We start from the raw sequence: 25106 nt of genomic DNA, 5'->3' as shown, positions 1-25106 counted from the left end.
GACACCCTAATGCTATAGGGGTTTTTGGGGCAGTAATAACTAGAAATTGGGATAATTTCGATCACTTGGTTATAAATCAATTAATTTAAATAAAATGGAGCGCTAATGAATTTTTTGTTTATAGTGTCTGCGACTGTCTCATAAAAGTCGAATTGATTTTGCCAGTGGTACCATACTAAACTGTATGTCAGCTGACTTAGGACGATTTAGGAATCTGGCTGTTTCTTACCATCTTTTTATCTGTTTTCCCGTTACAATTGTAATCGCAACCTATCTTCTGTGGACGTTACTGGGAGTGTCAGCGCTAGTTGGCATCATAAGTGCCATTTTATCTGTGCCATTCCTTCAACTGCTAGCGAACACTTCCAAAGAATACCAGGTAATCAAATGTGCTTTGAATTTCACAACAATACTCAGATCAGGGATTGAAATTACTTTTAATCTTCCTTTGTTTACCAATAAAATTGTTTTATGGGGAAAATGTATAATATTATTTTATGTATTACGAACATTGAGTTGGGAATATTAATCTAGGGGTCCAATCAAAACGTCGGATTTTAGTATTTCGCAAAACAAGTTTTAAAAAAATAAGAATACAGCCGTCTGCTCCTAAATGAAGAGAAAACTTTATCATTCTACCCGTGGCGCCGTCTATCTCTCAATCGTTCGTTCAAATAAGACACGTTTTCCGGCAAAAAGATTTATTTTCAAAAATAATGGATGGCGCCACGGGTCATATGATAACGTTTTATCGTCATTTTAGAGGAGACGGCACATTCGTAATTTTCAAAAACTTGTTTCGCGGGGAGCAGATTTGATTGGATCTCTAGATTAATATTCCCCACTCAATGATTACGAAGTGTGATACCTTCGTAAGACGAGTTAAAACTATAAGTGAGCTATTGGGATAAAAGTGAGCACATATAAGCGAGGGGCTAACCACTCGTGAAATCTGGTGTACAAAATGTCTGAACTCTCTTATGAAGTCTTCTGAAATCTCACTTATTTCATGAAGTCTTAGAAATTTTGAATTCCCAAATGAAGTCTGTGAATTTCTTGTAAAACTACCTGAAGTCTCGTGAAATCCTAAAAAAATTGGTAAAACTAAACTGAAGTCCGACGAAGTCTCTGCTAATTCGTATAAAAATAGAGTGAAGTCTTAAAAATCTACTCGTATTCCCACGTAGTCCCGTCTAACCTTAGTGTAGTCCGATAAATCTCACATCTACATTAAATGCCTTCTTATTGCGCAGTAGCGACCAGGTTGTGCACTCTTCAGCAATTATTACGTTGACAGATGGCGGTGCCATACAGCGTACGAACCCAAAAGGCGATAAAATTGAGACGCACGTCACAAGCGTTTCCCTTACAAAGGCTTACAGTTTGGCGGGAAAAGAAGGACGCTCGATAGTCCCTTCGTCTTGAATTCACTTGGGCTAGTCATTGCAATAATAATTATGTCTTCTAAGAGCTTCTAGTTTCCACAATGACCCGCTAGCTTGATCAGTTTGGAGTAGTTTGAGTAGCATCTAATACATAGTGTGAAATAAATTTTTAATAATGTCTGGAGACGAAAGCCTCGAGGAAAGCCATGTAAGTGCCATTAATTCTATTTAGACTATTTTTAATTACTGACAAGGGAAGGCTTTCGACTGTAAGTCTGGAATCCGAGAAAACGGTATGGGAACATCTAGACCATGCCCCAGGAAGGTATCAGCCGGCCGGTTTATTGAGCCTCGCTGTGAGCACAGTCAAAAGGTCATGTTTTATGACCTTTTGAAATTTTGAGCTTGGTAGATCCTGAAATTTCCTATGGAATTCTACATGCTAATTTCATGGGCTTATGTCATGCCCATGCCATACATGGTTAAAAGTGGTCATTCGAAGATAAAATTGGTTAAAATGGACCAAACCGGACAGTGTGAACCGATAGTGGTCAAGATGGTCAAAAATGGTCAGTTTGGGTTGGGAGCATTCCTAGTAGTCAAAAATGTTCAGTTTTAGATGGGAATACCCTAAATGGATAAAAATAGTCAGTTTGAACTGGGAGGGGTCAAGATGGTCAAACATGGTCAGTTTGGGTTGGGAGCGTCCACAATAGGCAAAAATGGATAGTTTGCGATGGGAATACCCGAAATGTACAAAAATGGCCAGTTTGAACCAGTAGTGGTCACGACGGTCAAAAATAGTTAGTTTGGGTTGGGTGTGTTCATAGTGGGCAAAAATGGACCGTTTGAGATGCGTGTCCATTAGCCGTTTCTTAAACCCTTTCAGCCGTTTTTTTAACCCTTTTGGCCGTTTCTCAAATCTTTTTAGCCGTTTTTACACACAATCCTAAGGATTTGTGTGTATTAGTCTCACGTACAGTGTAGCCGTTGCCGCCGATGCCGCCGTGTCGCGCATACCTCTTCAACGGTTATAACTAAAAGAGTCAATTTTATCTCGTTCGAATGTACATACATTGCCATTGATAGCCTTTCATACAGTTTTCAAATCGGAGCCCAAGAAGTTGGGCATTTGCCCAATTTACTATTTTCGGTGATTTCGCTTTATGTGGTAGATATTTTCATTAAAATTAAGTCCGATAACGTTTAAAAAACATTTATTGGATAGGTTGGGATTCAGTGGACCTACAACTTCGGTTATATCAGTAAATATTAATTTAAGTATAGTTTTCAGGGTAATTAACGGGACCCCAATTTTCGTGTTTTTATATTATCACCTAAAAATCAACATACAGTTCCTTAATTTAACTCCGATTTTCATGAAAGTTATGTAAAAAAAGGGCCTTACGAGAACCAATAGACTCGCAAACTAAGTATTGGCGCCTTACGGCACATTCGCTGCGAATAGCTGTGGTTTACATTTAAGCTAGAATTGCAAAAACGTTCCTCAAATTTAATTCTAAGTAAGGTTTTTTGGGCAGCGTATACGGACCCCCGCAATTTCCAACATTGTAAATCCGCGTGTTTATAGATGTCTACGCGCCCGTTTCCCTCTTGCGTTTTTCAAGGCCGTTCAGAGTGGGCCGCGCTTTCAACGTATGACCAGAAGTAACAATTAAGTATGACACTGATCTACCTAGTCTTCGGCGTATGACACAATTTTACTAATTACGATATCACTAGGTACGGTTCCAGATGTCCCAACGATATAATATAAGAATGGGTCTGGTAGTCACCGCGCACCCCCAGCACGAGATCGCAGCGAATGTGCTGTAAGGCGCCAATACTTAGTTTGCGAGTCTATTGGTTCTCGTAAGGCCCTTTTTTTACATAATGTTTAATTTTCATCTCCATTTTGTTGGGATACAGCGAGTTGTCTTGAGATTAGGCGTTTTTTAAATTGAGATTTTAGGGAAACATTCGGGTTTTTCGGAAAAAATTAGGTTCGTATTATTTCAGTTGGTACGAAGTTAGTAATGTTTTGCATTTCAATTGTATATCTTTCGTCATCACCCCTACTTTAACCAAAACGTGTTCAAATCTAGGAATATATAGAATCGTTCTAGGTAATATAGCTACATGTATTGTAAAATTTTGCCTGAACTTCACCTTAAAATGTTAATTAAACCACGCATTAAAGTAATTAAGTTCAGTTTAATTTTCGTATGTTCTTTTGTTTGCCTTCTTATTTAAAACAATAGTATTATCATAATTTTTATTTAGTCTCATTTAAAGATTTATAATTATAGCTAGCGAGATTAAATGTTTTAAATCATAACCAAAAATTGTATTAATATTTAGAATTAGACAAGCCAATAGTTAATAAATAAAATAATTAATTGTCAAAGGAATTGGTTCCATTTAAAGTATTTGTTATATATTGAAAAGAAAACTAATACCTAGAATGTATTTAATACTTAGATATTATCGGGTTTTCTGTAAACAAATACGAAACAAATATAAGTTGAACTTGGCCATAATGCTCTACCATTGTTCTGTACTTAAATTTAAAGTTAAAAGCTTTACGTCACCTTTGGGCATAACATTCGAGTACATTCTTTGAACTCTGTATTTTAACCAAAGAAATTTAAATTACATTAAAATACAGTCTTACAAAAGATATTCGTCAGAAGGGCCACTGGCCGACAAATAAGGGCGCCCAAAAAATCAGAAGATTTTGTTTGGGAAATTATAATAAGAACTTCGCAGCGTTTTTTTTTTAAATATGGGGTCGCCCAAAAATTTGTAAAATCTGCCCAATCCGGCCTTGGATGAGTGTATTTAGGATACATAGCCAACGTCTATACCCATACGTATACAAAAAACTAAGCGAGCTTAAGTTGAAAATACTATAGATAAAAAATAAAAATTTATAACGATGCAAAATTATTGTGAAGTCTTGATAAACGATAAAATACAGTGTAGTCCGAAGTGAAGTCTTTAAAGTTTTAGTGAAGTCCCAAAAGTTCAGTGAAGTCTCTAAAGGCCTAGTGAAGTCTCTTAAGGCCGTGAAGTCTCTCAAGGCGTAGTGAAGTCTCTCGAATCTCACAATCTTGTCAGTGAAGTCTGAAATCTGGTGTACACTTTTTAGCTGAGTGGTTAGCCCCTCGCATATAAGCTGTTATTAATGCGAAAATAAGCAGATATGAAGTAAGGAAATTATTAGAACGGCTAAGAAAAGAACATTATAAATAAAGATATATTTAATCTTTGTTATTATATATTTAGCGCCATGTTATAAATTGCAAAGACAAACGAATAAAACTGATGAGCGAGATTTTGAACGGAGCTCGTGTTCTGAAGATGTACGCTTGGGAGAAGTCGTTTCAGGCGAGAGTTGATGAGCTCAGGGATCAAGAAGTGATACTTATGAGAAAAGCAGCCATTTTACAAGCTATCAGTCTACGCGTTATTCCCTTTACTCCCTACTTGGTAAGTAGATATTGACTTACGATAACAATAAGCAACTGGGCTAATAGGTAGAGCACAATCTTGGCATCAAGTCACCTAGCGACTGTTATTGCTTTTAAATCAGGTGGGGAGCGGGTGGCAAGCCATTTATTCCACTTGATCTCTAACCTAACTAATACCGTTAACAAGATTGGTTCATGAAACTGGCATATTTATTTTTAAAGTATATTTTATCGAGTATTTAGCCAAAAGTGATGGAACTACAAAAAATATATAATCTGGCCAAAAATCTTCGGGTTTAAATACGTAAAGTCCTCCACAAATAAATAAAAATTGTGTCGCTTGATGTTTCAGCCCATGACTGTTTTGCAATCAAATTATGGGTCGCCAATACACGTTGTCCATTCATAAATGTGGTCAAGTTATATATGGGTCTTAAACGGATAATGAAATCCCAATGAAACCTATATTTATTCTTTTTCTAATTCGAAAATAAGTACGAAAATGGTACTTACAAAATTTTATTGATTAAATTCAATTTTTAATTAAATAAAAACTGGCGGTAGCAGACGTCGGCCGATTTCCACTGTATTTTTCCGCCGCGCCGCCAAGTTTCATATAGGGGAAGCAGTCGCCTCTCTTTATGAGATATCAATTCCCAAAACCATAATTTGGGCATTCTTCACTCGCTTATTTTGCTAAGGCTACTTCAAGGAACTTAGAATTTTTGCCAAATTGTAATTTATAAACGTAATAAGTGCTTTTAAAAGCTTATAATTTTTATTGAATAGTAATTAAAGCTGTTTCAGTTCAATTTCATCGGTAAGAGAATAATTTTTTGAGCATTATTTAAGTGGCCGAACAAATCAGTCTAACAGTAACTTTCTACACATACAGATGTCTGCTAGAGATAGATGTGCAGTTTTTGACTGTAATAATTCTCGCCAGAACACAAAAGGACATAATGTAATGTTCCATAGATTTCCCAATGATCCTACTATTAAATGTCAGTGGAGTATAATATTAGGGAGATCTGACGATTGGGTTCCTCCAGTAAATTTAACAGTATGTTCCAATCACTTCCCTGATCACTGTTATAACTTCAATGCTGCTGGTGAAAAAAACGTCTTAAACGTAGATCAGTACCACATGTAAATAATGATCTTAACCAGTCTAAATGATTGAGACCCTGATGCTGGACCTAGCTTTGTGGAGGCTCCAATCCCCGAACCAATGGAAAATCCAAAAGCATTAAATGTAGAAGAAAGTATATGTTCCACTGCCTTTGCTTTCACACGGATTGGACTTGAGTTGTCACGATGGTGAAAGTTCAGTGCAGGCTTTAGAGTTTCATTCCTATGCCTCTAGGGTAAGAAATTTTTTCTTCTCTATTGTAAAATTTATTTAAGATATAAATGGAATTAATTTTAGAAAACTAATAAATCGATGGCTGTTCAAACCTCAGAACCAAAGAGAAGAGACATAGGAACCATGGTCCTTACAATTGGTAAAATAAAGTTAACTTGGAACGTACACTTCATAACAACTTCGTTTGTTTAGATTTTAGGTTTTATAGAACCATTTCCCTACCCCATTATGTTTTTCTACTCCAATTGTGGATCAACCTGATAAATACGAGTCCGAAAAAGTAGAAGATTTTCCCGAAGAACCTTTCCCAAAGCCTATTACTTTTTCCCAAGGAACTCTATCAACTAAACGTTAGCCACACCTTAATGATCCTACTTACGAAGCGAACAGTGAGACTTTAACTGGTAGCTAAGAGACTGATGAGGACATTGAATTTTCAGAGTAATTTATTTGAAATGATATTAAATTTGAATGAATGTTTTAAGGTATTATATTTCTTTTTATATATGGAGAGACCTTTCCATCTGAACTTGATCCTCATCTTGAGGATAAGTTTATTGTCTTTTCATCATGTATCTTCGCACTTTTAAAAATTTGCCATGTATGCCATAGAAGTCCAGTATCAAATTTTAAACAAACGAAGAATTTCTGGTTCTTTTCTGAGCATTGAGACACAATTCTTGGATGGTCACATTTTAAATGGTCAAGCCAACCAAAATTTGGTGAAACAGCTTAGGGAAATTATTTACTCGCTGCATGCATATTATATTCTGTAGCTTTGCCCACTAAATTTTTGATGTTTTTGAAACAATTTAAATTGCAGTGCTTCAGTTAGATAATGTATTTCTATTACCAGAGAATTTTTCATCCTTTAATAGAAAAAGTATAAGCTATCTATTCTTTTAAATTTAATTTAATTTTATTTTATTTTTATATGAATTTTGCTTTTTAAATTGCATAGCTATGGCATAGTGAACAGGAGAAACTGTTAGAAAAAGTCAAAGAAACACCTCTAAATGTCTGCGCAGATGGAAGGGCAGATTCGCCAGGTAGTTAATTATTAAATAATTTAATTCTTTGATAAAATGAACCTTAAAATATAAATGTTTAAATTGTACATTTAGGTTTCCCTGCTAAGTACGAGTTGTAAAACTTTATGATTGGAGAAACTAGAAAAATCATTCATATTGAGCTTGTACAATCAACTGAAGTCAAGAGCTCTAACGCTATGGAAATTGAAGGCCTAATTAGAGGCTTAACATTTTTCAGTGACAAAGGTGTTAAAATTGGAACAGATCGACACATTGCAATTACAGCATATATAAGGAAAAAACACCCAGAAATTACCCATGAATTTGACAACTGGCATGTGGCTAGAAGTAGATATTTTTCATTAGTTTCAAGTTTTCAACCATTATTAAGTGATTTTTGACAATTTATACTTTTTTAGACTAAGAAACTAAGGGCAGTATTGAAAATAAAGGGTTGTGAAGACCTTGAGTTTTGGATATAGTCGATTATCAATTACGTGTATTGGGTAGCTCGCTCGTCAGAAACCAAGGATGGACGGATTGGTAAATGGATTTCCCTAATTAACCATATATAAGGGTCACACCAAAGAATTTCCAAATTGTCTGCATGATGAGATACCCACTGAGGATGAGAGATATTGGTTAAGCAGAGGTAAGAAATATATGTTATACCAAAAGTAGCATAATTACCAAAGTGTGATATTCGAACCAGTGGCGTAGCTAGGGGAGGGCACAGGGGGTACAAATGTTTTACTTTTTTATTTATTTTCATTGTGTGCCCCTCCTGAAGCGAAATCCTGGCTACTCCACTGATTCGAACCTTTTCATAATGAATGCTACAAGCGAAATACAAGTTGGGAGGGGAGAATGGAGGGTATGCCTTGGGGAGTGAAAGACAAAACGTCACCGTCTTTGATTCTACCGCATCGGGTGATGTAAATTTTACGGAGCAAATGAATTAATGGGACGATCGGGTTTATTTTAAGGGGAGGAGCGCAACGGGTGAGCGAAACCTTAAAAAACGGCTCAACATTGACATTCTCCCTAGGTATAAATAAATCCATTCTTGTTACTCCTTATGTCCCATAAAACCCCTTTTATATAATTTAATCCAATTAAGTATTATTTCATATGCAGAATTCATCACATATCAAAATATATTGCCTATTATCACTGCTCCTAATACTCTAGCCGCAGTTCCTCCACAATGCACAGGCACAAGCCTTCAGAGTGCCCCCAAATCATCAGGGGGGCATAGATTTGGAATATAAATAAAATATTTGATGGTAGCTTAAAAGGCACCTACATTAATTTTCGGTTTACTCTGTCTTGAACTGGAAGTAGGTTGGTTGTAAGTCACATATGCTATGCAGTCAGCCTACTTCCAATTGAAGAGAGTACATCGAAAAATCATGATATAGGTAATTGTTTTCTAGGACATCCATGTCGGTACAATTAACCAAAAATTTACGAATGGTCTGTATACATGTATGACCAAGAGCCTTTTCTCGGATTTGACTTACCTCCTGGCAGCAAAAACATTCTGACACAGTTGGCATTATAACACAGTTGTTACATCTGCACCTATTTTTTTGTTAATTCCTGGTAGCAAAGAATTAAATAGGCTTAAGGCATAACAATAGATTAGACTACTAACCAGTTAGTATTCCCAATTCGTTCGTTATTTTGGTTCACACCAACTTCATTCTCAACCTCAGGCTCTTCATCAGCGTCAACATCTCTATTTCTATATTCGGCTGCTCTAGGCTCAAACATATATGGCTGCGCACCTAAATTTTCCTTCCATCTTCATCTTTGCCTCGAATTACTATTTAATAACCTTTTTAAAAGCACTTATTACGTTTATAAGCGAAGATTCTGAAGTTGCTTGAAGTAGGCTTAGGACAATAAGCGAGTGAAGAATGCCAAAATCCGGTTTTGGGAATTGAGATCTCTTATTGACGGCTAGGCTCGAGGGGCGAAAAGAGCGGCGATTGGTCACCCTATATGAATCTTGACGGCGGCAAAATACAGTGGAAATCGGCTGACGTCTGCTACAGCCAGTTTTCACTGAAGTTTTTATTTAATTAAAAATTGAATTAAATCAATAAAATTTTGTAAGTACCATTTTCGTACTTACATGTATTTTCGAGTTAGAAAAATAATAAATATAGGTTTAATAGGGATTTCATTATCCCTTTAAACAACTCATTTATAAAACATTCAGCACAAGGTCCAGCATATTTGATGCCCAGTAGCCTGAAATGCGGGCATTGTTTAACGACATTTATGGACAGACCCGTAAAGAACTTGTTTATATTTCTAATTTGACAACGTGTACTGGTGGATAAATTAAAGCGGACGACACATTTTTCTTCAATGCGGAGGACCTTACGAATTTTAGGCTTCAGGTTTTTTACCAGATGTAAGATAACTCATATGTGTTCGAGTGTAGCCACCATTCCTGAAATAATAGACCGCCAAAGTTTAATACAAATTTAACTATGGATACAAGGAAATAGGTATGAATTTATTTTTACTATATAAAACTATAATCTAGAAAGAAAAGATACTTCATGGCATGTTTAAAATATTTAATTATATCTAAATAAATTTACATATAATTATTCGTGGCAAGCTTTCGAACCTGAGCCCCTACTCAAGCCGAGTTTTAATCTTATATAGTTAAATTAATTTCTACCATGACCCAAAAAAACTTTAAAGTAACAAAAAGGAATTTAACCACCTTCAATGAACACACACTATCGATAAGATTAATGAATATCTCCTTAAATATAAACATGTTTAAGGTATTAAAAACGATATCTATCAAAGTTAAGATAAGATGATAACACAATATTTGAAAACATAAAACTTAAAGTTAATTTTTAATATACAATGAATCCGTATTATCAGATATTAATTTATCGGCTTATAAGTGTGTAACCCCAACAATTAGCAACATAATTTAATTCTGTGAGCTTTGTTAATTTTTTATTAAGTTAATATTCGTTTTTTTTATCGATATTGGAAAACATCATGCTTGTAAGAGAAAACACCAGATGGACTTTTGTATTGTATTATAATTTAATTTTAATCGAGAGTTTAATTTAAAAATTCGTGAATTAATGAGTATTGATGTACCTAAGTATCTTTGAATAAAAACGATTGAACTATTTATCAAGGTTTTTTTGTCTAACTGTAAGCAACATATTTTGCAGGGATCATTTCTTTCTTTCACGATGTTCGTTTTCTTGAATGATGATAATGTCTTGTCACCTTCAATTGCGTTTACAACTTTGCAGATATTAGCAGCAGTCACTGCAAATTCTTTCCTTTTGCCAGGTTTTTTAAATGAACTATCATTGGTAAACCTAATTGTAGAGTACGTTTTTAGTATGTTTAAAATATAAATTTGTTGGCTTCCTTTTTAGTTAAGGGTTTCATTCAAACGGATTAATGGAATTCTGAACGGCAGTGAAATAAAATCATACGTTCAAACGGGCCATTCGAAACATAAAAAGAGCACTGGTAAAAAATTGTTATTTTTCCACTAATAATTGCTTTTCTATCAAGAGGTTCTAGCATGGTTACAGAAAATAGTAAGATAATATGTTATGTTACAAATGTTATTTCTACGTACAGGCTAAAGCTACCCAGTGATAAAACCATAGAAACGCCAAAAATTAAAGTTTGAAGTGTGAGGTTTGTTTAAATAATTAAATTTGTTGATTAAAGTTATTCAAGTCGTAAATGTAAATAAATTCGAATGATATTTGAAAAACCAAAGAGTGTGCTCTATTGAAAATATACAAAAATTTGTAATCAGAAAATGGTTATCAAAGGAAAAAAATCATATTGGTAAAAACTTGTGTAGGTTAACGGTAATAGTTAGTGAAGGGAGCTGTTGGCTCGCGTGGCATGAAGGGCTTGCTACCACCCTCCTACGCATTGAAACCCGGCCACCTGTTTAAAGGCATTATAAGTCGCTATATGACTTGGGCCTAAGGTGGTGCCTTGAGTATTAGCCTAGCTGATTATTATTATTATTATTACCCAACGTGGTTATTTTATTCTTTTGGTTAAAAAAACAATAAATAAACGGCGAAACCAATTACACGGCAATAATACAGATTTATTCTTAAAAAAACATACGAAATTGTATGGGAAAGGCTATTATACGGGTCAAAAATTATAATTATAATATAAATTCATTGTTCAGGATTTACAAAATGTATACATTTTTATATTGTGCAAGTTAGGTTTATCGATTTCGTTTAAAATCGTCTACTTGCTAGGCGTTAGATTTTATCTTAAGGGTATGAAATTGGCCGTTTTCCAAATGTTTGTCATCATTTACTACAAAAAGTACTTGTTGTTGATAATTAGAAGGGGGCCTTTAAGTGTGCCTACACTTTCTTTTTTAAGTCAGGGATGTACATCGGGAGGTCCTGGTTTGAATTGACGAGTCACTTCCTAACAATAGGGTAGGAAACCCCAGGTCCAAAGTATCGACTTCTTCTTCCAAAACAAGGCCTGTTTTAGGATGCGATTCGGTTGAAGAATCTAAATATGCTAAAATTAAAAATAATACTCCCATGAAATTACCGTCTTTGCTACTCAGTTTATCCCACAAAGATTTTATTTTTCACGGTTTATACAAGAAATAAGTGATATTCCGCATTTTTATACGCTTGCATTTAAAGGAGCTGAAATTTTTCCTAATGGAGGGAAATAAGTCTTAAGCCCTAAGTTAACTTTTAACAAAATTATATCAGATTATTTAAAAGAAATTGACAATAGTGGGGTTTGAATTGTCCAAAAATAAATTGTCGCTTGCGTTGCTTGTAAAAAGCGATTTTTTTTTACAAACCCATAATATTGATCCCGGAGAGTAAGAAAAAAAATGTTGCCCGAATTTTAGAGGCCTGGGGCGTGATTCTACTCTTATCGTTAGCTACTTAACGAAAATAATTATTCGTTAGCTAATATCATTTCAATGGAGCCAACGAAAATTTTCTTTCGTTAACTCCTAACGATAAGAGTAGAATGACGCCCCAGAATCGGCCGGGGGAGGGGGTGGAAGTGGACACGCCCCCTTTTTACATTTTAATTTTTATCTAATGAACTACTTACTTAATAAAAGAAATCTTAGCGGAATTATAATTATGAGCATTAAGGTACTTGATGCAATTTTTTTCGTGGATGCAGTAGCGTCAGGTGGGGGGAGGCAGCGGTTTCATTTCTCCCCCACTTTATTTAGTTTTAATATATCGCAATTAATTTTAACTTTTATCTCGTTCCATACATCGAATATATTTTTTTACATGTTAATTAAGTCTCTATTTGAAATTGATCGGTTGCCGAATCGTGAATTTCAGTTAACCTGTTCGTGTTACCTGAATTCGAGGAAATATAGTGAACTGCCTGTTATTTAAAAGCGTTTTTTCTATTCAAATATTCCTTTGATGCGGTCCAACTGGGTTTATGGGTTTCATATCATATTTATGTTTTGACGCTATTTACTGTTTTCTTTTGAAGCAATCGAATTTATTGACGGATATTTCACTTGGGATTCTTCGCACGAGCCCGTTGTCCACGGTATAAGTGTGGAATTTGAACGAGGAATTTTAGCTGCTGTTGTGGGAAAAGTCGGATCTGGGAAATCCTCTCTGCTGTCGTCTGTTCTTGGTGAGACGGAGAAATGCCGCGGAGAGATCACAGTAAACGTAAGATAAGAAATTCGATTCTTATGTTTCATGGTCATTCCCAAACTGAATGTCGCACAGTGGCAAACAAACTCATAAGATTTTATTCAGAATTATTTATGGCTTGCCTTCCCATTTTGCCGGCCTCTATCAACGGAACCATATGATCACGACAATTTAATTAGCTGCTTGAGTGTACCCCAATGAAGTTTTATGTCATTTTAACGAAATATACATGTTATGGTTTCGGCACAAAATTAATGCTACATTTCTTGGTTTAATTTTCCTTGGAAAGGTCACAACAGAGCTTCTTAACTTCTTTGCCCATAAGGCAATTTACCTTTAATGGAATTTAACGAAGTCTACAGGGGGCATACACGAGATATAAGAAATAAAAAACAATCTTACAATTTTGGCCCAACACTACGTGTGTTTCCACTGGGAATGACAAAAATTATTATAACAGTTAAATGTCATATCCATAGGACCTTTTATTTCAGTCCTATAACTCATAACGTAGAGTTCCCTGTCACCATATTTTTTCCTTAATATTATAGATATGCTTTAGAATAGTTAAAATTATATAGTACACTGGGTATCACTTTCCATTGTATATTTACTGGTTGAATTGAATCACCGAAGGGAACTGTGGCTTATTGTCCTCAACAAGCTTGGATTCAGAATGCATCTTTGAAGAACAACATTTTGTTTCACAGCGAAATGGAGCGAGAAAAGTACGAGACAATTCTGGAGGCGTGCGCTTTAGAAGAAGACATTGACATTCTTCCAGCTTACGACGAAACAGAAATTGGCGAAAAAGTAATTTTATTCAATTTGGGTTAATGTACAAATCTTTACAAACATTGTATTTAGCAATATAACAACAAAAATAAAAATATACTAAAATAATAAGGAAAACAATTGGATAGCGTACATAATATTGTGAATAAAAAAATAGAACTTCATTAATTATGCATTACGACTTTAAATAGTGTGGAAAATTTTGCTTAAAATATAATTCTTATTATTAAGGTTTAGATTTCAGAGATTATTGAACATTTTCTATCATCGCAAGTGTTCCGATCATGTTATATTAAAGCAAATTTTATACCTTAATGGATGGTATTTTGAAAATACGAAAAGCTCTTAGTTAGTTTTAAAGGTTACTGAATTCTTTAATGTGAACAAGGCAAATTTTCGAAATTGAAATTTAGAGTAAGTTGAAATAACGTTCAATCACATCTGACAGTTTCTCTGTAAAAGGATTTTGACCACGGCCTTTGAATAACTTAAACAATTTGTGATATTATATACAGGGTGTTTTTTTTTGCTCGAAAAAGTTTTTTTTTTCAAAAACTATGTTTTCTAGAAAGTTTAAATTTGAACTGTGCATTATACGTACCGGGGGACCCCTTCTACGAAAATTGCATCTAAATCTTAAAATATTTTCACGTTTTTTGAAAATTTAAATTTTAAAATTTAAAGATAATTGTATATGAGAAAATTGTAGAGCGTCACCGAAAACGTACAAATAGCATTCGCGCGAAAAAATACGACTTGAAAAAGTGAGAAGTTGGGCAAGCTAAAATACCTTTTTTTGAATTCCATTGGGAGAGTAGTGTTACTTTATGAAAGTCAGAAATTTGTTAATCTGGTGTTGAATGCTGGATTTTTGTAACTGGCTGCTAATTGCCGCGCACGACGACCCACAATTCCTCCGCAACATGCTATTTTCGGAATAATCCTCGTTTGCAAGAGACAGTCCTTACAATCATCAAAATAATCATGTTTGGGAAGATACAAATCCACACTGGGGATATGAACACCGTCACCAATTTCAATTTGGACGCTTGAATGTTTGGATTGGTCTTGTTGTAAACCGGTTAATTGGTCCAGTATTCTTACTGCAAAATCTAAATGGCCAGAGTTACTTAGATTTCTTGATAAATGAGCTAGACCAACAACTTGACGAACTGCCGTTGGCGCAACGAGTAAGACTGTGGTTTCAGCAAGACGGTGCCCCGCCTCATTACCACAGAGCCGTGAGAGATAACCTAAACCACGAATTTCCACTACGATGGATAGGGAGGAACGGTCCCGTACACTGGCCAGCAAGATCTCCCGATCTGACTCCGTTTGATTTCTTTTTTGGGTCTTCGTCAAGGACAAGGTGTACGTCACTCCGGTTAAGACGCTTGAAGAGCTGCGTTAACGAATTGTAAGCGCTTTCTGGGATGTAACCCCGGAAATGATTCAAGCGGCCTTCGACAATATGATTGTTCACGCCCAAGCTTGTATGCATCGTAGCCGAAGGTGGTATTTTCGAAACGTACTTATAAATTTTGTTTGTAAGTCCCTATCATTCCCACTGTCCCTATCTTTCCCACTGTCCCTATCTAGTGGTGTGATGGGGTCACTGGAGCCTGTGGGGGGCTCCATACCTGGCTCTCAAGGTCATGTGATCGGGGCGCTGGGTCACTGGAACCTCATGGGTGTTCCACACTCGTCATTCTGTGACCTACTAAGGAGGGTAGTTTGCAGTGGAAGAGGAAGCCACTCTAGTCCTCAGCTGTGCGAGGGTGGGTCTCGGGCAGCCCATGGTGTCGCCTTTTGTTGGGCCGTGATGAGGGCGTTTGTTTGCTATATGTGAGGCGGTCAAAATGGCTGTCTCACTGGCCGAACGTTGTTTCGCAAAGCGCACTTTTGTCCAGGGCTGGTTGTTTAAGGTGGCCGCTGTAGTGCTTAAGGCGGAGCAGCGGGGTACAAATACATATACTTATGTAAGTAGATAAATAAAATGTCTCTTTGTTTTTTCAAAACATTCGCATTTTTTATCCTACGAAATTAAATCGTGTAATACCTTCTTCGCCATTGTCTCCTCGATTTTAGCAGTGTTTATTGCATTAAACACCAGATTAAAAAATTTCTTACTTTCATAAAGTTACACTACCCACCCAATGGATTTCAAAAAAGTTAATTTAGCTCGCCCAACTTGTCACTTTTTCAAGTCGTAGTTTTTGAGTGAAAAAGACGTCTATTGTTTTCGCGCCCAGGCTAATTGTACGTTTTCGGTGACGCTCTACAATTTTCTCATTGAAAATTTTCAAAAAACGTGAAAATATTTTTCGATTTAGATTTAATTTCGGTAGAAAGTGTCCCAAGGCATGGATATTGTACAGTACAAATTTCAACTTTCTAGAAAACATAGTTTTTGAACAAAATCACTTTTTTGAGCAAAAAAACACTGTATATGTGTGATCCATTTTATTATACGACGTTAACACCACGGATATCAATAAATATTTCGCAAATATCGTAGATGAATTGTGCGAATTTGAATCATTATAGGGTGTGAATTTGGAAGTGGTAGATTCAAAATTGGTATCGAATATATATTATTGAAATGAAAACAAATCTATTTAGTTAAACAAACTCACAGCGACCACTTAATCATTTATAATTAATTGCAGAAAAAATTATTTCAAATTTTGTAACGTAACTTACGTAACTTTTACACGCAACCTTCTATTCGCAATAAAGGGTTGATCGCACCATGTCTAACTTACCTATTGTGCCGTTACAATTAAGTTCGTCCCGGGTGAAACTATTGGAGATAGCGTAGCTGCTGGTCTAGAAAATGGTAAGCTTACAACTATCATTAAATTTAGATTTAAATGGTTTTACCAGGGTTTAATAGGGCGAAACAAACAGTAATTAAACACTCAAACATAAAATAAATAACTCAACATAAACAATTTCCCATACATCTATTCCCACAATATTTACATTAAAAGTCAACGGTTTTTATACCTAGTTATCAGTCCCTTTGCATTGGTTCACTGCGGCAGCGCACTCATTGGAGATCTTGTTGGACACAGTTGGATCACACGCTCACGCACCAGCGTTACCTGCCCGCGCAACAGCTTGGGCCGACACACGGTCGGATCCTCGGACTCAGCGAGTTAGGTTTTTATGAGAGAGTCCGCAGCTAAGTTTAGCCGTAAACCGAGCACAACTGATATTAGGACAAAAGTTATGTCATTTGGCGCGATCGTAGTAGGCAAGCTTTCAGCTCCGAGTAAAAGTCGAGTTCCAAGCATGACTCAGGAAAAACTTAGGGTTATCGGCTCTGCAGCTTAGTTTTGTTCGAGCCTCCTGTCCATCAACGGAGCGTCATTGTTTTCAATACCAAATCGTCGGCAAGGGGCTGACCTTTTATTACCCAATTGGTGAAGGGGTCACACCCCTTACACCTGGGACACACACGTGGAAAATCTCTTGGCATATGGGGAACCCAGTACCATCGGTACACCTTCAACATTTGGGAAACATACGCGACACTTTTCAACATGTGGGATACATTTATAAATCCGCTGGCAAACCATATTTAGAAAAGTTAAAGAAAGAACAAGTATTCGCGGGGTTAAGGAAAGATAAGGAGATGGCCACGTGTGACCTTCATTTTACGGTAGAAATACTTTAAAAAAACAATGGCATTACTTTTTACGCAAGGGGGCGGGGGGGGGAGACAGCAGCTGCTATCGCTTTAAGCGGACAATAGTGAACGACTTCGGTGCGAAGAAAGCGGGGAAGCGGGACCACTAGGCCTACGGAGTCATCACTCCCCTACACACAATGGGAATCTTAGGGAATGGTCGAATATGGAGTCAATTACTCCACTCGCGTCCCGCGCGAGCTTCGTAAACTACCCCACATGCGGAAACACTCCCTGGAGAAAAAAAAACTGAATTCCGCGGAATAATAATTAGGGTTTTTGAAATATATCTAACGAGAGCTAAGAACTTTTTAATGTAACGGCTAAATGCAATAAGTCCATTATTTTATGTTACAATTTCGTATTGACTTTTGAAATATTGTGTCATTTTAAATACAAAATTTGTAGCTTATCAAAATTAATTATAAAAATATCTTTACTTAGAATATCGGCAGAATATCTTTAATATAAAGTATGTGCATTATGGTAATATCTGTATAATAACAATGTTCAAAACCTTACAGCTTAACTCTACAGAAGTCGCTTGAAATAATTGTTAATCTTTAAATTATTCTGCAGGGAATTAACCTTAGTGGGGGGCAAAAGCAACGAGTAAGCTTAGCCAGAGCCGTTTACTTGGATCGAGACATCTACTTGTTGGACGACCCTTTGGGCGCGGTAGACACTCACACCGCGACCCATTTATTCGAGAGGGTGATTGGACCGAATGGACTTCTTAAAAATAAAGTAAGTTACGCATTTTTCAGTTTTTATGCTACGTTTAGGCTTATATTGCAGACACCATTGAAATAATTTGGTTCCCAGATACACCTGAGGGAAAATTATGTAATACTTAAACTGAAATTCCGCAAAGACTAAACTTTGTAAGCTCTCAAAAAATTATTTTGCTAAGCGGTGTCGACTCTCACTGTATTTGTCAATTTATATTGATATTTTCATCAAATTAGTCCAAGCCAAGGAAATGAATTATAGCTGTGTAAATGCCCATGGTCGAAAAATTATACGAGAGGGGTATTTTCAATGTACCCACTTCCGAAACTAAGCATTATTTTGAATTAATCTTAAGGTAATCAGCACCTAAGTAAAACGGCAATTATTGCGAAAACATTTCGATGTGATTAGTTTATCAATGATAACAAGAGTGTTTAAACTTCCATGGAATAACTTAATTTTAAATTTAATTATAGACAAGAATAGTGGTTACCCACAATTTGACCCTTCTTCCGCATTTCGATGTTGTTTATGTGATGGATAATGGTAAAATTGAAGGCAAAGGGACCTACGAAGAATTGCTGAAGAAAGAGGGTCCGTTCAAAGATCTTTTAAACGAGTTAAACAAAGAAGGAATTAACAACAAAGGGATGGTTCAGAAAGAAAAATTGAAAGCAGACATAAAGAAATATACTTCAAAAAGGTAATTCTAATGTTCTTTTCTGTATTTAAATGTCTACGGTGATCTCTAACGATTTCGAGCAACTACATTTTTCAAGGCATTATTTGCTTCTGTGCTGTTAGAAACACTGAACAAAGCTTAGACACACACTCACAACCGATATCAATGGGTATGAAATACAACGGTATGGCAATAAAAACCGCAGTTGAGTGCTATAATGATAGTGAATAAGAAGGTTTTTACTTTATACAAAGCATAAAATATTTTATTCGACCAATCGTTAAGTGATTTCATGAAATTTAGAAAGATGATAGCAAGTGCTCGAGGAGGCCCCGGGAGTGATCGTGTTCAGCACCGAAGCCGTGTTTCCGCGTTGGATTGCGATATCAATCCGTTGCTTGAGGTACTCGACGGAACGGATCTCGCCACTTGCTATACAAATTATAAGATAACTATAATTTTTACTTGTTAAAATTTGATTGGTAGCCGATCAGTCCCATTTAAAGTGAAATATTTTTAATATTTATTAGATACACACTAATAAATGAAATGTTAATGCTTTTAATGTTTAAATATGATGGCACTAAATTTTACTTGCTTAAATAATTCGGTTGGACCATGAAACTAATCCTAGAAATTAAATAACCGATATACTTGTAGTTAAAATTATAAAAAATATACTGTTAATAAAGATAAGGTTTAACATACAAACCATTCAAAAATCAGTGGTGGTACAAGATGAGCGTTTGGCATGCCTTATAAAGTTTTAATGGAATGAAATCAGGTGATACCCTTGCTAAAACAGGGTAGCATTTATGCATTACTTTTATGGAGAACAGATTAACCTAACTCGATAAATTTAAAAATGTTTTCTGCATAAAGAAAAGCTAGAATAATGTTTTTTTACTGGGTTTGCAAATGATAAAAACTTTAAAAACTGATAGTTCCAACTTTGTTATCCATTAAAGGCATTTTCTGATTTATAAAAAAATGGTCGTTGACCTCGACCCCTGCAGCAAATTAGGGCCAAGGGTGATTTATCCGGTCAACCGATCTTAAATATCCAATGGACCTTTGACCTGACTCTTTAATGTTGTTGGCTGTGTTTCAAATTCTCGACTAAATTTCAAAATTTAAAAGGATCGAAATCTAACTTCATTTTTTCAAAATGACATACCTAAAGATATAAATTTTGCCATCGTAAATTTCTGATAGATTGTCTCTAAAGTCACCAGCATATGACAGTCTTTGAACTGGTTCTACGCATAAAACTTGTACAGGTTATTAATAGCCCTTAACGAATGTAACTACATAAATAATACCTACTCGACTGGAGCGGTTTTTGTAAAAGAAAAAACAAACTTGGGAATGAATATTTGAACTTTTCCGTAAAAGTTTAATTTAAATCAATACTTATCTGAAACAAATCATTATTAGTTTCTTTTGATCCAATTTTTGTACCTCAAAAACTATCGACAATCGTTTGCGACTTATTTTTTTCTGTTAATTGTTATCATGACAAGATGAAGCCGACAAAGGCCGCCATTTCAACAATGACGTTGATTGGGGTGTTTCAACTCAAAAACATTTATTCCTGACAATTCTTACCAATGCAAATTCTACAACAATAATGGTATTTAGAAATATATTTTTTTGGTGCGATAGTTCTTTTTCATATGGCCAACTATAAGTTCCGCGAAGCAAAGAGTGATATTCCACGCCTAATATTTAAAATATTTAGCAGAACTATTTTTACCTAATGATTTTCATATTCCATAGTTTTCAGGATCATGAATAAATCTTTGTTCCGCCCGTCAAAGAATTCAATATCATAGACTATCTATTTCTAATACCTGCAAATCAAAAGTAAAATAAACACATTATCCCCAGAGGAAGATAACTTAAATACTAAAAGGGATTATACATACATTATTCTTGTCCGGTTATTCTTCTTGACATGAAACTTCTTCGAATTCGACTTGATATACCAAGTTATTGTGTCATTATATTTTACGTCACCATAGCATTGTTCACTCTGTTTAAAAAGTCTTCGACAGGTGAAATTTTTGCCCTCTTTTTAATTCTGCTAGTAAACTATAATAGATAGATCGATGAAACCAATTGCAGCTATTATTTATTTTCCAATATCTTTCGTTATTTATTGGTTTCGTCAGCCAAAAATTAATAGTTTGGCGGGAACCGTCAAAACTCATTTTTGACAACTTTTTAAATATTGGTTCTACGGCACTGACTCACGCGTTTTTGAATTAACAGTGGTCGGTTCATATTTAGAAAGTGGAAAAATTATCCCTCTACAACCAACGGTTGAGAAGTTATCGCGTTAACACACTTTCGTCGAAACTAGGAAACACCTAAATTACATCAATGGATTATTAATAACGCAACTTCGACAGCGATCCAACCACATATATTTAATTAAAGGCTGGTTTAAAATTGTGGTAACAATTATTATAAACCATTTATAACGCAAATAGCTTTTTCAAAGCTTTAAGCGTATAAAAAAGGATATTCTTAAAACCACTTGCCAAGTTGTCCTAGGATTTTTTTTTAAACCGGCCTTTAATTAAATATATTTTCAATGTTTTTGGATCGCTGTCGAAGTTGCGATAACAATAATCGCTTGATGCATTTTAGGTGTTTCCTATTTTCGACGAAAGTTTGTAAACGCGATAACTTATCAACCGTTGGTTGTAAAGGGATAAGTTTTCCACTTTCTAAATATGAACCAACCACTGTTAATTCAAAAACGCGTGAGTCAGTGCCGTAGAACCAATTTTTAAAAAGTTGTCAAAAATGAGTTTTGACGGTTCCCGCCAAACTGTTAATTTTTGGCGGATGAAACCGATAAATAACGAAAGATATTGGAAAATAAATAATAGTTGCAATTGGTTTCATCGATCTATCTATTAAAGTTTTCTAGCAGAACTAAAAATAGGGCAAAAATATCAACTGTCGAAGACTTTTAAACAGAGTGTACGTTCAAAGTGGGTAAACGCAGGGTTTTTGCCAAACCGCTGCAACATTGCCCACCCCATTTCCCACTTAAATCAATCCGAGGATATCAGTGGTTACAATTTAAGTCTAATTTGCTTAATAAAATGTTTTTTATTTCTATATTCATAAAAAACATGGTCTTCGTACGGTATAACGTGTACAATAGTTTTAGAGAAACGACCGCGCTTCATACAATTGGTGAACAAGCGGGGACTGCAATCAGGATTGTAACTCTTCAGTTCTGACGTTCTATCAATAATACAGAGTAGGCTGCTGCCTTCTATAAGCCTTTCATTTAGCGGAGTGCAGTCTGAATCGTTTGACCACTAAGTTTACTAGTGCACTTCCAGTGATGGCTTAGCTTTGCTAGTTCACCATCCGGTGGTGTAGCCTTGGTAGTTCACCACCGGGTTGTGGCCTTCCACTGCGCTGGCTAGAACCAGCCACTCGTTCAAGCACATTGATCCGTAGACCACGACACGCTGATGTCCACTCTGACATATAAATTTTATTGCTATATATATTTATTTTATACTAACCTGATTTTTAAAAATAAAATTATTTGCAAATTCAGGGAAGGAAATTTGGAAAAAAAAGGTGATGAAATCGTTGGAAAAAAGATAATTTCAGAGGAAAACAATATTCAAAGTAGGGTAAGTAATTTTATTTATTTCATAGAGATTTTTGACTTCCGTCACTTCAGAAGTTCTCTGCTAAATTTAAATTGTCTTGAAACATATTTTCAGCAGAATGCCTTACTAATGTAGACGAATCAATTTGGTTAGTTGGTAGTCATTATTGGTGGAAGACAATCATTAAACCTCTTTTGAAACAACAAACTTGATAGTCTTCATATTGTGCAGATCAATTCGTTAACTTTCACTTCTGCAAAGATTAAAGAACTGGTCCGCTAGTTTCCAAATTAGAGTTTTCTAACTCACGGTTTTGTAACAAAGTGATTATCTTCTTCCGGCATGGACGATGTTTTTATTACCTTTGATTTAAGATACAACGTCGGAACTTAGGAGTAGAAACTAATAATTGATCAAGTTTTGCATTTGTGTCTTCTTAAGACTATGACTAACGTCAGTAGGAAATATAATTTTTATTTCGGTTGAAAGAGATTTTTTTTTATATCTACGATTAGATAATTCTGTAAAAATACTTATATTTTATTTTCTTTGTCGATTGGATTTCCACCAAAATTTTCAGAATCCTCTCTGCATTCACGCTAAATTCGAAATTAATTGCTACAATTCTGGCTGGAAAGAATATTTTAATCCTCGTAAGTAACAGCAAAAGCTGTGAACGTTTTTTATTGCTGCTAGCGAGCGTGATAATGGAGCTCACGGAATTCCTATAAACGTTTTTTGGCTTATGCAATATTTAGAAACACAGTATCAACAATGGACTTCAAATGGTGTGAGCGGCTTTCTGGCGGTACCTCTAAATCGATGATTTTTAGAAATGTCACTCCATTTCTATAGACATTATGTTCTGAATGATCAAAAATGGATATTAAGTAAACTTTCAATGATACGATCATCGATTTCCATAGTGAAATGTATCGTATTCTTTACAAGATTTGGCGATGTTGCCCAAGGATAATAATGATTGATTTGGGGTGGTGAATAACGCGTTGAAACTAGCGTATCATGCACATTTTTAATAACGAAAACTATTGATGTTTGACGAACCGAGCTGGTTGCTTTGGAAACCAACCTAGCCTGGTGAAATTGCGGCAAAACTCACTATATGTTCTGGTCCCAAAAACTAAGTAGATTTTTAAAAATTTCATTCATTTTGTATTGAATCTCTTATAGTTAAAAGAGATTTCGTAAGATATCTCAACCTTTCCTATACCCGCATTTTTTATTATAATGAATGTTTAACAACCATTAAAAATATATTATATTATTAGATAATTTAATATTTCCATGAGTAGAATTTTTCCTACGTTTTTGCATATACATGATTAAAATGAAAGTAAACCGTTGCAAAGTTAAATCATTATTTGAAAGGCTTTGAACATCTCAACTCATCTGTGAGAACGTACCTAGCGTTGTTAATTAATTTTGCAACTGTGCGACAGTGGTTTTTCTTTTCATCTTGCAGGTATCAAATGTGTCTTTTGTTTAATAACCCGAAAATAATCACGCTTTCTTAACGTTTTCATGTATAAACTATTTTTTCCTTTTGTTTTTCAGGGAGTTTTTTCGGTGGCATGGCAATATATCAACCTAATTGGTTTCAAGAGCTGTTTGGCCATTTTCTTGGGCTTTTCTGGCGCCTATGCTTTATCTGTGTTTTCCAATTACTGGTTGGTGCTTTGGACTGCAGATATTCAGTCTTTATATGCGGATCAGAGCACTATGTCCAAAATTAAGAGACTCTCAATATTTGGTGCAATTAATCTGGCCCATTTTAGCATTGCCTTATTATCAGGAATATTTTTATTGATTTTAATGTTAAACGCCGCGGTTAAAATGAATAGAAAACTACTAGAGTCAGTTCTTCGATCACCGTTAGCCTTCTTCGACACCACTCCAGTTGGACGTATCCTTAATCGCTTTACATCGGACACCCAGGAAGCCGATCAAGGAATGAACTTAAATTTGCTGATGTTTATCGCATATGTATTTCAGACGGCATCTTTATTAATAGCTGTAATGGTTGAAATTCCATTCTTTGCGTTAGCGATTGTGGTTTGCCTGGTGCCTTTCATAATTATTAAAGTAAGAACCAATTTTATTCTAATTAGTACACAACATTTGAACAGAAACATTCACCCCATTAAAAGAGTAGTTCTTGGCAATGAAGATTACAAGAAAAGTAGTTTTGAGGTATAATAGTTAATTTTTAAACCAGTTCTTTGATTTTAATCAGGTGGCGTTTACTAAAATGAAAGATTTATTTTAATAATAGTTGATTTTGTGTAAAGAATCCACGTAAAATCAACATCAATATTACTTCTTAGTACTAACAAAGGTCAGTTAGAACAACGAAACGACATCTCCTGACCAAAGATTGAATTTCGGTGAACGTTTATTAAATGTTAAATGCCAAACGCATACAATACGATAAGCCTAAGTGTTTGTCACCGATTTGTGAAAACCTCAAGATTCAGTAGACATATAATTTCAAAATGCCGAAATGATAGCTTTCAAATAGGCTATAGTTTTCTAGTGAAACGGACCAAAGAATCAATTTTATCAGTAT

General features: G+C 35.3%; 2 protein-coding genes and 1 long non-coding RNA gene across 6 annotated transcripts in view; all 3 read left to right on the top strand.

Moving 5' to 3' along the window:
• LOC149962220 (multidrug resistance-associated protein 1-like) overlaps positions 1–25106 on the top strand; it is a 244146-nt gene that overhangs the window by 202998 nt on the left and 16042 nt on the right. The gene's annotated exons all lie outside the window — the stretch shown is intronic.
• On the top strand, positions 125–24179 carry LOC149962221 (ATP-binding cassette sub-family C member 1-like). Its single transcript, XM_090179154.1, has 11 exons — positions 125–379; positions 4674–4877; positions 10477–10623; positions 10690–10786; positions 12797–12984; positions 13606–13782; positions 18038–18205; positions 18667–18893; positions 19176–19275; positions 22462–22540; positions 24095–24179. Exons 1-10 carry the CDS (start codon positions 185–187, stop codon positions 22486–22488), a joined length of 1530 nt encoding a protein of 509 aa, XP_090035280.1. The 5' UTR covers positions 125–184; the 3' UTR covers positions 22489–22540; positions 24095–24179.
• On the top strand, positions 7550–9827 carry LOC149962222 (uncharacterized). The gene is made up of 3 exons (XR_016481363.1): positions 7550–7603; positions 7675–7907; positions 9131–9827. It is a non-coding gene; the product is annotated as an uncharacterized LOC149962222 (long non-coding RNA).

Source organism: Leiobunum rupestre, chromosome 1, assembly GCF_980474605.1.
Source record: "Leiobunum rupestre chromosome 1, qqLeiRupe1.1.hap1, whole genome shotgun sequence".
Classification (NCBI taxonomy): Eukaryota; Metazoa; Arthropoda; class Arachnida; order Opiliones; family Sclerosomatidae; genus Leiobunum; species Leiobunum rupestre.
This window is presented reverse-complemented; position numbering and strand designations above follow the sequence as displayed.